The 14,873-nt window shown below is 40.4% G+C and overlaps 1 protein-coding gene across 4 annotated transcripts in view; it reads left to right on the top strand.

Moving 5' to 3' along the window:
* LOC102305952 (sodium-driven chloride bicarbonate exchanger) overlaps positions 1–14,873 on the top strand; it is a 58,811-nt gene extending 43,938 nt beyond the window's left edge. For 3 of the 4 annotated variants that reach the window (XM_005943386.3, XM_005943385.3, XM_014340426.2), the window contains 16 exons: positions 1,332–1,478; positions 2,073–2,173; positions 3,776–3,950; positions 4,640–4,773; positions 4,936–5,181; positions 6,969–7,074; positions 7,684–7,845; positions 8,722–8,835; positions 9,908–10,069; positions 10,251–10,502; positions 11,840–11,908; positions 11,997–12,170; positions 12,258–12,380; positions 12,462–12,526; positions 12,724–12,837; positions 13,478–14,873. In XM_005943386.3, the coding sequence (XP_005943448.1) occupies positions 1,332–1,478; positions 2,073–2,173; positions 3,776–3,950; positions 4,640–4,773; positions 4,936–5,181; positions 6,969–7,074; positions 7,684–7,845; positions 8,722–8,835; positions 9,908–10,069; positions 10,251–10,502; positions 11,840–11,908; positions 11,997–12,170; positions 12,258–12,380; positions 12,462–12,526; positions 12,724–12,837; positions 13,478–13,550 (2,217 nt within the window). In that variant the 3' untranslated portion in view covers positions 13,551–14,873. Of the gene's footprint in view, positions 1–1,331; positions 1,479–2,072; positions 2,174–3,775; positions 3,951–4,639; positions 4,774–4,935; positions 5,182–6,968; positions 7,075–7,683; positions 7,846–8,721; positions 8,836–9,907; positions 10,070–10,250; positions 10,503–11,839; positions 11,909–11,996; positions 12,171–12,257; positions 12,381–12,461; positions 12,527–12,723; positions 12,838–13,110; positions 13,149–13,477 lie in introns of all 4 variants that reach the window. The other variant, XM_014340427.2, reaches the window with a different exon arrangement.

Here is a 14,873-nt window from a genome sequence, read left to right as displayed (position 1 = left end):
TTGCACAATCGGTGGCTGACTAAATACTTTTTTGCCCCACTGTAAACAATTTCTCAAATCAAACAGGTTCTCAGTCATCCAGCTCATCGTAGTCAAAGGAGCTTGGAAAGAAAAGCGTCTGGTTATAATGGTTCAGGTCTCAGACAATTCTTTGAAGAGTCTGATGTACATTAAAAATGTGTAAGTTCAGCCAGACTGAGGAAAAATGGCTGTGTGTTCTAAAACTTCAATTTGTCTAAACCGCATTGTGAGCATTTTGTGGGAAGCTTTATTCCAAACATTTTTTGTAACATTTTACAAATATGTTTATAATACACACATTTGTCTTTTGTTTTTAGCTGTCATACTGTCATGCCTTTTAAGTCAAGGAATCACATATTTGATGGGCTGAGGCTCACCACTCTGTAGGAGAAGCTTTTTACATGGATAATTTTACAAAAGCATCCATCCATCCATCCATCCATCCATCCATCCATCCATCCATCCATCCATCCATCCATTTTCTAGAAAATCATGCATTGCAAGTTTAAGATGTCAAGATTAAAGTCATTGGAATGGAAAGTGTTAACTAAAGCATCTTAAAGTTGTTCTCAGTAATGGAGTAAGTGTCTTTTTCCAAATCTGCCTTAACACATACCATGATCCTTGGGTGGTTTCTTAGTTATTCTGGGTCAAATACTCACATTTGTATCCTGAACCTAGAAAAATCAACGTGAGATTTGCTTTCTGTTCTTATATGTGACATTAGTGTAGCTTGGGGAGTTGAGAAGCTTCAATAAATAAAGCCCAACTACCCACTTCAGGGTTGCTTTTCTATATCTGAGCCTGACCTTTGACTTATGTCAAAAAAGCAAGGAAAAACATCAACAACAAAAAGCCTTTGGGAATCAGTAAAGTATGACATGAAAACCGTGACAGGAGATTTCCCACAGTGTAGCTATGAGCTAATGTTACATGCCATCATCTGAGCCAGATGTTATCTCTTTTTTCCCCCTTCTCTGTTGGCAGCAGTCCTTTGGGATGCATGAAAACAGAAGGCAGAGATGTTAACCTACATCATATATGGAAATGGATTGAATGTGTCACTATAATTTGCTTTCGTGCCAGTGCAAGCAAGAATGATACTGTTTTTCATATATTCTTTGGATAAAAAAATAAACATTAGACAACAGAAATTGGAGCATGAATGTGTCTTATTCCTCTGTAGATTCACTTTGGATGCTGTTGTTGTGAATGAAGTTAGGTTATAAATAATAATTTGCTGACTGTATGGCTGGTATGCTATATGAGTTTACATTTCATTAGGTTATATTTAATCTGCCTCTCCGCAGATTTTCCATGATGTTGCTTACAAGGCCAAAGACAGGAATGACTTGGTGGCAGGCATTGACGAGTTTCTGGATCAGGTGACAGTGTTACCCCCAGGAGAGTGGGACCCCTCCATCAGAATAGAGCCCCCTAAAAATGTGCCCTCCCAGGTAAACAGTGAGTAAAAATGACAGTTTTTTGGGACTTTAATCCGAGCACCTATGCAGAGTTTTAAAGTCTGTGTGCACATAATGATTTTTTTTTCACAAATATCCGTGAGTCCCTTCTGTGACCTACTGCCTGACAAGAATTTTTAAACATCTGTGTTCTCCTCTAATCTCTACTGCGTTGTACTCTGCGCTTTGATGCGACTCCCCAGGGTTCTGTTCTCAATCCTCTCCAAAGCATTAGTTATTTCCCTCCATTAGTTATTCTGGTCTACTCTGAAAAGAGAGAGGCAATCTTGAAGGGAAATTTTTAGTCATACAGAAGAAACATTTTGAAAAAATACAGATGTTGTTTCAGGTATTGTTTTCCATTTCTCTTTTATCATTAGGCTACTGCAGTGGATTAATGACAGACCACTGAGCAATTAGATTGTTATACTGATGAGCTCAGAATATGATCCATAAGAATTTAATTATTTGACTTTTTAAAATTATATTGTACCAAATGCAGGCTATTTGGTGGAGATTTGATTCCAGCTAAGAGTTATAGTGATGTGGGCAGCAGACAGCTGACTGACAGTGATCTTAAACACACAGGAAAAGCGGAAGATTCCCCCAGTTCCCAACGGAGTGACAGATCTTGGAGAGTCTGGGGAGCACGGAGGGCATGGTGGCCCAGAGCTCCAGCGCACTGGGAAGTAAGTGTCAGAGAGAAAGATCATGATTTGCTGTGTTTTGAGAGCCCTGATCTCTCAAACCTTTTTGTGCCTGGAACCTTCCTGTCGCCTGTGAGCCTCCTTCCAGTCCTCAAACTGTAAATTTAGTTCTCTTAAGAGGCAGTGCCCTACTTGCCTATTATTCCTCATACATCAATTCCACACTGAGACCTTTTGTTTAGGTTCTAATTCATTATCAGCTCATACAAATAGTGTGCTGTGACTTTGACCACCACCACCAAAAGAAAAATCTTCATCTGCTGTTTAAGAAGATTGGAAGCTTCCTGCACCTTTCTGCACTCCTTCCTGGATGTGTCCATCTTTCTGTAATTATTCCTGGATGTGTCCATCTTTCTGTAATTATTCCTGGATGTGTCCATCTTTCTGTAGTCCTTCCTGGATGTGTCCATCTTTCTGTAGTTCCTTCTGGATGTGTCCATCTTTCTGTAGTCCTTTCTGGATGTGTCCATCTTACAATTTTGTCTTAGAGTGTGTTGGTGCACTTTTGGAAACCCTTATGTTTAGTAGAAATCCAACAACAAAAGGCCATTTGGGTTCAGGTTGGGCAGGCCAATCCTCCCAGTCACATCCTTGTAGGTCAAATCAGATGGGACACCTTCCATCTGTACAGTCGTTTGACGTATAAGCACTGATGCAAGAATTCAGGGAAGCAAACCTCTCATCCCCTGGGGATAAGACTAACATATAGGCACTGAATCCTGGAGAGGCCGACTGTACATAGCCAATACCTTGGACTCCTTCCTCACCAGAGGGATGATGTTTCATCTAACTAAAGCCAGTTTCAGCAATCAAGCCGCCAAGGGCCCCATGCTTTATTTATTTACCTTATTTTATTAATAGTTTTTTAATGCTCTCTGAAGTCTCAGCAATGAACACCTAATAATATAAGCATGAGATCTCAAAATATAAATTTAGTTTTTACTTTCATATGCCTTCAAAACTGTTTTTGAGATTAGATGAGATTTAAAGAAGGGATTAAAAATGAAGAATATCATCTTGTTATCGCCCCAGAAAAAAATCCCTGATGGTAATAAATGATTCAATTTATTGCCATCAGGGATTTTTTTAACCCAAGCTTGAAAGAATAAAGTGAGAGTGCAGCACCCAGGAAGGGTTTAGCGGCAGAAGAGTAAGTGATGTACGTCTGCTTAGCTGCGGTATACTGCGGTACAGACTCTTATGCCAACTAAGATTGGCTGGAAACCCAGGCTCAGCTATCTGGCTGCTTAGCCTGAAATAAGAACAACAGCCCACCAACTTGCGCACTTGCCACACCAACCACCTCCAGATTGTTCCCCACCATCCCAGTCCACAGCAGCAGTAGAGCCTGCTCATTGTGATTGAAAGTATACAAAGATAGAGCCATGAGTCAACACAATCACTCATATGGATGCACGGAGGTACAGTAATTTTAGTGTTGGTGCCCTGAAAATAACTTGTTTAAAGGCATGCTGATGTTCTTATGAATCTTACAATATCTTACAATAAGATGTAAGATAAGTTGCTCTTTGTTACCTTTATGCGTATGTGCAGCTCTTTCATAAAATCCCTTTTTCTCCACAGGTTTTGTGGTGGGTTGATCTTGGATGTCAAAAGAAAGGCACCTCACTACCTTTCTGACTACACAGACGCTGTCAGTCTGCAGTGTCTAGCCTCATTTCTCTTCCTCTACTGCGCCTGCATGTCCCCTGTGATCACCTTTGGAGGACTCTTGGGTGAGGCTACAGAGGGGCGTGTGGTAAGATCATTGTTATTTTTTTCCTCAAGCCTTTATAAACACGCCCCAAAAGCATCTCTTTACATTCAAGAACAATATACAGAATCATCTGAAACACCGCATCAAACTCAAAGCCTTTGAAACCAGTAGATGAATGAAGGAAATTGAAGGATTTGATCTCATCAAAAATTTTCTTTAAGCACCATCACCAGGTCAAAGCTCACATGTCCTCCTTTATTTAGTTTTATGACAAAAATGATATTACTTTGAGAGACAGTTGGATCCTCCAGATCACATTCATGCATCTCCAGCTATGTGCTGGTAGCCCATAGTCAGATTGGATAAATGACCAGTTTATTGGTGCTTCCGGCCAAAAGCGCACAGCTACAGATGTTCTTTATATGCAGTGAGATGTATTTTTAACACATATCCAAAGCAGTTTCAAAACAGTTTCTAAAGATGACTTTACTGATGCTTCTGTGTAGCAAAGGTTTTTATTGGACACAGGCACTGACAAAGCTCTTTGGCTTTTTTTCCCCAGGCAAGCCTCACTTATGTTGTCTGACTTCCTGTTGGCTCCTTGCATGTGTGAACAGGATAAAGTTAGCGTTATAGCTTATGTGATAGTAAATGCTGATTTAAACTAGAACACTCCAAATACAACATGTGTTTGACTAAATGAATCAGAGCATTATTGCGTGTGTTTCCAGAGTGCTATTGAATCCTTATTCGGGGCTTCCATGACTGGAATAGCCTACTCTCTTTTTGCTGGGCAGCCTCTCACCATCCTGGGCAGCACAGGGCCTGTTCTTGTCTTTGAGAAGATCCTCTTTAAGTTCTGCAAGTAGGCTATTCACTACACCTTTGTGCTTCTTTTATACAATAATGTTTCTGTTTATTTGATAGGTGTGTGTGTGTTTTATGCTTCAGTTGAAATGTCATATTGAATTATGTATCCTGCTTTTCTGCCACTGCTATGTTTTTCTGTGTTTTTTGTGTCCGTCAGGGAATACGGCCTCTCCTACCTCTCCCTGAGGACCTGTATTGGCCTGTGGACAGCCTTCTTCTGTCTGCTGCTGGTAGCCACGGATGCCAGCTCGCTTGTCTGTTACATCACACGCTTCACCGAGGAAGCTTTTGCTGCACTGATCTGCATTATCTTCATCTATGAGGCCCTGGAGAAGCTACTTCACCTGGGGGTGCATTACCCCATCAACAAGAACAACAACCTTCAGAAACTCACGTTGTACTCGTACGTACATTTTAGTTACAGCTCATGCACGGTGTGCTTAACTCAGCACATGTGCTCAAGTCTTTTGCTGTGTCAAGAAACGGCAGATGGTACAGCACTGTATCGGGCATGCTGTTCATTTTTTTCAGACATGGATTGTGCTTTATGATGAATAATCCCATGTTGAGTGTGTGTCAGGATGGATCATCGTGCTTTAAGCTGGCTAGTGGCTATGTCAAGCCAAAAGCTCCTTCTGTGAGTTTCTATTCTGGTGTAGTGGACAGCAGGGTAGGCTGACATTTAGTTTCGATAAATGCCAGCAGAATGAGTTAAGCTCAGAAAAATGTTACCAACAACTCCACACAGTGTTTTTACGACATATTATGAGTGAAACAAGCATTCAGTGAGGCTTAAGTATTTTAACCTTGAGAAACTCTAGTGTAACACTAACAATCACAAAAACATAACAAATCCAAGGAACCAATCTCACCAAGTTTTAGACTTAGAAGACAGTTTATTTAATGTGATGAATCATTTAAAAGATGAACCAGGATCCAGGTATGAAAAGTGAAGCCATTTCAATTTCATTTGAAATTGAAATGGCTTCACTTTTCAGTTTCAGTTTTATTTTATTTATACAGCCCTAAATCACAACGGTCACCTCAAGTAACTTCATATTGTAAGGTAGATCATACAATAATACATACAGAGAAAAACCCAACAATCATGAGCAAGCACTTTTTCTGTTAAAACTCCCTTTAAACAGGAAGAAACCTCCAGCAGAACCAGGCTCAGGGAGGGGCAGCCATCTGCTGTAATCGGTTGGGGTGAGAGAAGGAAGACATGATAAAGACATGCTGTGGAAGAGAGACAGAGATTAATGACAAGTATGATTTGGTGCAGAGAGGTCTGTTAACACATAGTGAGTGAGAAATGTGATTGAAGAAGAAATACTCAATGCATCATGGGAATCCCCCAGCAGGCTACGCCTATTGCAGCATAACTAACGAGGATTCAGGGTCACCTGGTCCAGCCCTAACTATATGCTTTAGCAAAAAGGAAAGTTTGAAGCCTAATCTTAAAAGTAGAGATAGTGTCTGTCTCCCGAATCCAAACTGGAAGCTGGTTCCACAGAAGAGGGGCCTGAAAACTGAAGGCTCTCCCTTCCATTCTACTTTTAAATACACTAGGGACAACAAGTAAGCCTGCAGTGTGAGAGTGAAGTGCTCTAATGGGGTGATATGGTACTACAAGGTCATTAAGATATGTAGAAGTCTGTACAAAGAAAACATCTAATTCTAAATGAATTTATGATACCTGTAAACACTTTTCTTGGTTTCTAGTTTCAGGTCTTTTAATAGAGAATGATATTCATTTTGTAACTTATGACCACATTTAGTTAAAAAATTCAACGGGTTTGATGCATTTTATATTAGGTCAAGGGTCAGTGGTGGAGGGCTGGGCAATAGGAGATAATTTGTGTATGCTTGGATGTGTACAGTTACATCTCAGCCATTTTAAGCTGTACATTGATATTAATGTCGTATTCTACATTTGCTTTGCTACGTCATATGAAAGCGACTAAAGATTAATTTCATTCAATCCTTTAGTTGACTTTAAGGTCTAGAAAGGCTCTTTTTTTTCTTTAAGAAGAAATCATGGCCTTCTCTGCTAGGTGGCGCCAGAATATATTAAATACAAATACACAAAATACACAGCCACCGCTAATGAACTGCAGATAGAGTATATTTATCTTGGCCTGTTGTGTTTACTCAAGAAAATTGAATCTATTTATCCTCCTCCTATAGATGTTCTTGTGTGGAACCTAGGGACCCCAGCAATGAGACTCTGCACTTCTGGGAGGAGAGAAACATCACTGCTTCGCAGGTCAACTGGACCATGCTGGAGGTCACGGTAAGAATAAAAATTATAGCAAAACACTTGCATACATACATATATATGTATATGTCTAAAATAATGCCTGATGCAGAGGAGAAGAAAGGCCGGCCCTAGAAAGAAACTGTTCATTCAGCAATGAAACATAACACCACACATGTTGTGTTGTACTCAGCCCTTACTTTGTTACATAAACATAATAAGACTAGGCAGGGATTAGGATCATGTGGGCAGTATTTTATGGTATCTAGCTGTGCAAAATGAGGGTGTAGATGTAAGGGATGATGTCACTTATCAATCACGCTGGTGGCAGCGCGCTGCACCACTCCTACACATGTTAGATGTGGCAGTCAGGTGAGGCCTCTGCTGTATGCAAGTGATGAATCATGCACTACAGGGATAGTAAAGAAAATGAGCAGTGAATGTGTCTGACTTTTGGTAGTCAGAATTTTCTAATTCATTAATGACACTGACATCCATCATTGCCATTATCCCCACTGTAACTCTAATAATTTTTTATTGGCATCATTATCCCTGCTTTCCTCCTTCTCCTGCTCACACCCTGTTTCTCACCATCACCGCCATCATCATCATCATCATCATCACTGTGTCCTCTGGGGTCAGTAGGAGTGCGAGATGTTGCATGGGGAGTTTGAGGGGAGCGCCTGTGGTCCTCATGGCCCGTACATCCCTGACGTCCTGTTCTGGTGCGTGGTCCTGTTCTTCTCCACTGTCTTTATGTCTGCTTTTCTCAAGGAGTTCAAGACAAGCCGGTACTTTCCAACCAAGGTACATATGTTTTATCCAATTTATTTTAAATGTCTGTATTTGGTAACTTATGCTGCCATCAGTTGGTTGTGTTAGGACACAGTATTTGTGGAGAACCTATGTTCAGTTTCTATGATTCATCAATGCGATGATTTGCATGTGTGGCCTGATGCTGCCACACTCATCTGTACTGTCCTGGCGCCACCTTGTGGTGATAAGTGCTGCACTGTAGTCTGGATAGACAGGGGTGCACATAAGTGGCCCGCAGGTGCGCATTCGCTGTCAAAATAAAAGACACGCACCAGATAAGAAGTTGCAACGCTCGTTCGCGTACATATAAAAGGCACTGTTTTTGTCTGCTAGAGTGGGATTTTTACATATGCATATTCTGCACCACATCTCTGTGCGTTCATCATTTGTTTGAAGCCAGCTCACCTCCTGCACTTCTTTTGTGGTTCGGACTCCTTCTGACATTTCTTTGGAGGTGGAGGAACACCAAAGTAATTGCTTAAAGGAGCTTGCTTCTTCAACATCTTTAAGAGTCTGTCCTCCTCCAGAAAATCTTATGTACGCAAACGCGCGTTGCAACTTCATGTGGATTGAGGTCAAAAATTAGATGAAAGATCTGAACTCTGTAGTGATGGAGTTAATTAATTAATTTAATGTAAGAAAACAAGCCTTACTGACTGTCAAAACAGAACTTGAGCCATTATAATGAGACCCTTTAAAATATATAGACAAGAAGTAATGTTTCTCATTCTAGATAAAGCGATAGAGACCACATGTTCCAAAAACAGCACAAACAGCATCTAGTTAGCACAGTATGTTGTACTGTATGCAGATCTTAGTTTTTGTAACATACTTCTGTCTAAAGATTGTGTGTCTTGTTTCCTTTAGGTGCGGGCCATCATCAGTGACTTTGCAGTCTTCATTACCATCCTCACTATGGTGTTAGTAGATTATGCCCTGGGTATCCCCTCACCTAAGTTACAGGTTCCCAACAAGTTCAAAGTAAGTCCACATGAATCTCACACAAGCTGCTGTTTACATCAAAATTGGACATTGTATTGGACATTTTTTCTGTGTTTCATAACATTTAAGCATGCAATTTTTGCGCAAATCTTGCAGAGATACAGAAAGTGTACTTTATTGGTCCCCGTGGGGAAAATCCCTCTCTGCATTTAACCCATTCACTCAGTGAAGCAGTGGGCAGCCATTGGGCGCCCGGGGAGCAGTGTGTAGGGACGGTACCTTGCTCAGGGGTACCTCAGGGTAGCTGTTCAGGGGAATCGAACCCCCGACCTTCCGATCATGGGGCCACCACTCTACCTACTGAGCTATCCCTGCCCAGAGAGCACTGATCCCCCATTAGCTTCAGTGTGGCTGAGGAGTAAAGACACAGGAAAACATGTATAAAACACTATAAGAATGTTTAGATTTAGATTCAACAGCTATGTTAGCGGGCTGAATGGAAAAGTACAGCTGTGCATCATTAGCATAGCAAAGGTACAAGATGTCCTTGAAACTGTTCAGTAGATGACCCAGGGGTAACATAAGATAAAAAGTAAATCAGAATTGGTACAAGGATTGTCTCCTGAGGGACCTCAAATATGAGGGGCAGATATGAGGACATACACCTGTTCCTATTCCTCCTTGCAAAAAGGAGCACCTCCAATTCTACAGCCCTGTCCAGCTCTCCTAGACTAACTCCAGTCTCCTGGAATCTCATCCATTCTCTTGAGACTGTGCTGGGAGATACAATAAACCTTCCGACAATTGGTATTGGTGTGCCATCCGAGGGATTGGACTACCTGTGAAACCTGTGTAGGATCCGGTATGTTACCAATAATGACACCGATCCTGGCCAAATAGGAAACTAGTGTAAAAACATGCAGAAAATATCTAATTTATATTAGCAGTGAACATCAAAGCTTCCTAATTAAATGTAATAATAGTCTAATAATAATGACTTAGAAGAGAAATTTAGAAATAAAGAGGAAATATGTATTTTGATTTATTAAAACGTTTCAAATTCTTCATGATTATTATTATTTTTAAATGTTCTTTTTGCCATTACCCTTAGCCAACCAGGGATGATCGTGGCTGGATTATCAACCCTGTGGGGCCCAACCCCTGGTGGACCACAATTATCACCTCCATCCCTGCTCTGCTCTGCACCATTCTCATCTTTATGGACCAGCAGATCACAGCCGTCATCATCAACAGGAAGGAACACAAACTAAAGGTATTTCATTGGATATGTTCACATTGGTGTGTGAAAGTGATTTTAAATGTGGTCAATACAATTAATTCCTACAAGCCCCAGTGTGCTGTTTTTTAGTTTTCAAATCTTTGCTTTTCCTGAAGTGGGTAAGTAAGCTAAATCTAAATATCTAAATCACACTTTCCTTGATCCAACCCTACAGAAAGGCTGTGGCTATCACCTGGACCTGTTTGTGGTGGGGGTGATGCTTGGTGTGTGCTCAGTAATGGGCTTGCCATGGTTCGTGGCTGCCACTGTGCTCTCCATCTCCCACGTGAATAGCCTGAAGCTGGAGTCAGAGTGCTCGGCCCCTGGAGAGCAGCCCAAGTTCTTGGGAATCCGAGAGCAGCGCTTCACTGGCCTCATGATCTTTACTCTGATGGGTTGTTCCGTCTTCATGACCTCCGTGCTGAAGGTAGGGGATAAACACCTATACTTATACCTATACTTATCAGAGATTTCTTGATCTCAAAAAGACTTTTTATTTCTTCAGTTCTTAATACTCTTAACAATATATAAAAAAATAACAGATAATTTATCAAAGGACCTATTTTAAATAATATTTTTAGGCACTTTGCTACTAGCAACCTGTTACATAAACGCATAATGTTGTATAATTTTGTTGAGCCTATGAAACATTTCACCATTTGACTATTTGTTTGCATTAACAAAGGGACTCCCAAAAATATTTTAGAAGAAAACTAGTTGCATCTCTAGTGTGTCTATAAAAAAATATTTGAGGAAATTAGACAAGTGGACAGTGACCAGCCTAAAACAAACTACCTACTTCAAGTAAATAGCGTCTGAAACTCGTGTCCTTAACAATCCCTTTCTGATCACTTTAGTCATCTCTCCGTGTATTGTCCTTTTTTTATCTCCTTTAAGTTTGTCATCTCTCCATGTATATTTTTTGTGTTGTCTCTACTTTTTCTAATCACCTGCTTGTGTATATGTTGTCTCAGTCTCCCTTTGTGTATTGTCAAAGCATCAGTCAACTTCCCCTTGGGTCGCCTAGCTTTCTCTTAGCAAGAGTTTTTGGTTTCCTTTTGTATTTTATGTCTTACCTTTATTTTGTGCTTTGACCACTAGGCTAAATAAATTGCTTGCTTTTGTTTTTGTTTACTCCAGCTTGCCTCTGTGGGTCTGTGTTTGAGTCATCACATTCCTCAATATACTGTATGATCTGTGTACTACGCAGACCATGACAGAATCAGTGGTTACTTTCATATCTGATTATTAATCAGTGGTTACTTTCATATCTGATTATACAGACTGAGTGGACAGCCAACCTTGGCAAGGGGGCATTTAGCTCAACTCAGTGTTTGCTTTATTATCAAAAAAAGGGCATTTATCCAATCACTTATGTGAACAGTTGTGTTTAGAGTGACACAAGTTATGTCTACAAAACAATGGTTAAGTTAGAATGAAATCACATCATACTTGGTAAGGAATTACAACCATATGATTGCATGGTTACATTTCTCTAGCATGCTCTTATAGAAATGTAGCCACAGTTGCAAAGTACAAAAAAATATCAGACTGGAGCAGCCAGGGATCAAACCACCAACCTTCTGATTAGTTGATGAGCTGCTCTACCTTCTAAACTACAGATAATAATGTCTAGCAAACAAAACAGGAGAAATGTTTTCTGTAACTGCTGACATGGATGAATAAGTTCACCATCTAACAGGAAAGACTTTAACAGTTCTAAGTTTTTACTCATACTGGAAATGCTTTTCTGTCTCTACGCAGTTTATTCCCATGCCTGTGTTATATGGCGTCTTTCTTTACATGGGGGCTTCCTCACTCAGAGGTATTCAGGTGAGGTGACCATGGTATTTTCTGTTGGAAGAAATAATCCAGAAAAGCTTTGAAGGAAAATTCTAATTTTTTCTTTGTATCTCTGCAGTTCTTTGACCGTCTGAAGCTGTTTGGCATGCCTGCCAAACATCAGCCAGACTTCATCTACCTTCGTCACGTCCCTTTGAGGAAGGTCCACCTTTTTACTATCATCCAGCTAAGCTGCTTGGTCCTCCTCTGGGTCATCAAGACCTCTAAAGCTGCCATTGTTTTCCCCATGATGGTAACCCAAGTGTGCTTGTATATGCACGAGTGTTTGTGCACCTAATGAATATGATGGCTTGACGTCAGTCTGTTTCTCTTGTTCCAGGTCTTGGCCCTAGTGTTTATTCGTAAATTGCTGGACTTCATTTTCACCAAGAGAGAGCTGAGCTGGCTGGATGACCTGATGCCAGAGTGGAAGAAGAAGAAACTAGAAGATGCTGCACAAGAGGTGCAGTATGAGAGCACTATTTAGAGGACTTGGATGATCTTCAAATTTCTGCCACTGCAATAGATTTTTATCTTCCCACAGGAGGAACACAGCATTATTGCAGAGGAGGAAGGCATTGTACAAGTGCCACTTGAGGGACACTACAAGTAAGTCTTTCGGATATTTAATTCTATTCTGTGTTTTGTGTTTTACCTAAGCTGTTTTGTCTGTCAACCAAAACTCACACATGCGGATATTTGTGAGTTCATTCTTAGCTCTAGCTCAGACGTATGTGTGGTTTAAGTGCTTGTGCTACTTTAGTGAAAACCAATGAAATAATGTCCTTTTCTCTGCTTGTTTGAAGGAGTGACCCAGCCACAGTAAACATCACTGATGAGATGTCCAAAGGGTCCTTTGGGAATGTGTGGAAGAGTGTGAACCCTGCTGAGAGTGCTAAAAAGGAACAAAGTGCTAAAAGGTTAGCCACATATTTGCATTTTTAAGACTTCCAGATCTCCCATACAACAGAGAGATAATACTGGATGTTGATCCAGATCATAAGTAGGCTTCTGATCTTAAGGTTGTGAAAGCAGCAAGCACAGGTGTTTATTATTCAGGTATACTGACTTTTTCCAAGAAGCTGACAAGCTAGTATGTTTGTTTAGGAGCAGTCCTGCCCTTGTAGATTTCCCACTGAGCAGACTAACATAGAATTTCCTGCCTGCCTTTCTCATTTCATCCCACCCCTAAGCTCCCCTTCCTAACCTCTCAGAAGCTGATATCCCAAAGGTAAGCAGTTCAGAGGTGACCCCTTCAGCATGGAGAGTCTCATCCTAAGTGTTATTGCATGATGAACATGTGCTGCTAATTATGATTTGGGTGATGGAAGATGTTTGTGGATGTTATTCATTCATGTTTTCTTGATGTCAAATGTGACCTTGGCATGCTAATTACAAATAGTTACTAGCACTGGGTCTAATTTACTAGTCATTATAATCTGTGTTTTAAGGAAAGACTGCTGAACCTTTTTGAGATAAATTTGCATGCATGCATGCCACCGAAATTCTCTTTTTGTGTCATTTTTGTTGGGTTTACATTTTCTTTTTTCTCCCATGCAGTTCCAAAAGCAACGAAAAGCGTCACAAACGGCGAAGGCATGACAAGAGCTTGGACAGGGAGACAAGTTTGTGATGACACATACTGGCAAAGCCACTGTGCTGTCAACCAGTAAATCAACAAGTATACCGTGCCACACTCAGCCACCTTTGTACTGTGCTACACTGTGTTTTTTCGTCACGTAAGTCTATGTGCAAGTCGGGTGAAACAAAGAAAATTTATTAGAAACTGTATTAATGAGAGGAAACTGAGACACATCTGTGTTTTTCTTTTTCTGTGTATATCAGTGTTTAGTGATACCAGCAACCGAAGGATGCCAGAATTATGACACCTGCAGTAACTGCTGTGTCTATGGGCCAATTCCGGAAAAATTTTAAAGAATTTTTAAACTTTATTTTATTTGTATTTTGTATGTTTTTATATTTTTCCAACAACTACAAGTTATCCTTTTAACAAGGTTACAGCGAACCACTAAAGAATTGATTCTATGTGGAACATTGTTTACTCCACGACATTCACCGTGGAGCATTTAATGCCGCTGTTGTATTTAGCGCCTCATAATAGACTGAAAAAAAGTAGATATTTGCCAATATAAATCTGTAGTACTGATATCTAAAAGAGTTGGCTATATAGCAAATCTAGTAATTTTTTGGACACATTAAATATACATTTTATATATTAAATATATCTAAATGTTTTTGTGACAGTGACCACTCATCATTTCCCAGTCTTTTCCATTCCTATCAGGTATAAATGTCTCCTTCTCCTCTAGTATGAAGCATTTCCCAAGAAACTGCCCAGAAATTTGACTTTGAAATTTGTTTCTGAGAGTCACATGAAGTGACTGACCTAAAGAGATTACTAAATATGAAGCTAAATCCAGCAGCTAGTTAACTTAGCTTAGCATAGACAGCGTAAATGGTGAAATAGCTTCCATTGCTTTGTTTAAAAGTAACCAAGAAAACAATTGCAAACAGGCACTTTATATCTTACTTCTTAATTCCCTTATTGCAGCGTCCCTCCGACAGAAGACAGAGATGATCGGTATTCCGTTTACCGGCTGTTTATTAAGAACAGTAACACAGGCTACTGTGGGCCGCAGCCAACGCCAAAAAAGCAGGGAAAACGCTCTCTCTAGAATCAAAACAAAAAACCCTGGGCTCTCCTGCCGAACTTGCGCTCCTTTCTACCGCATACACACAACACACACTCTCTAACTCCCACCCCCCAAACACTCTCGCCAGTTCTCTTACAGACTCTGTCATAGGTAGCTGATATAATTGACAGGCTTAACAGCCTCTAGACCAGGGGTGTCAAACTCAAATACACAGTGGGCCAAAATTCAAAACTGGAACAAAGTCGCGGGCTAACATTAATATTTATTGAAAAAAAAAATCT

Source organism: Haplochromis burtoni, unplaced genomic scaffold (assembly GCF_018398535.1).
Source record: "Haplochromis burtoni strain Fernald_Lab_line unplaced genomic scaffold, NCSU_Asbu1 Contig_368, whole genome shotgun sequence".
Taxonomy (NCBI): Eukaryota; Metazoa; Chordata; class Actinopteri; order Cichliformes; family Cichlidae; genus Haplochromis; species Haplochromis burtoni.
The sequence above is the reverse complement of the archived record's forward strand: the minus strand, read 5'-3'. Positions and strand labels throughout refer to the sequence as shown.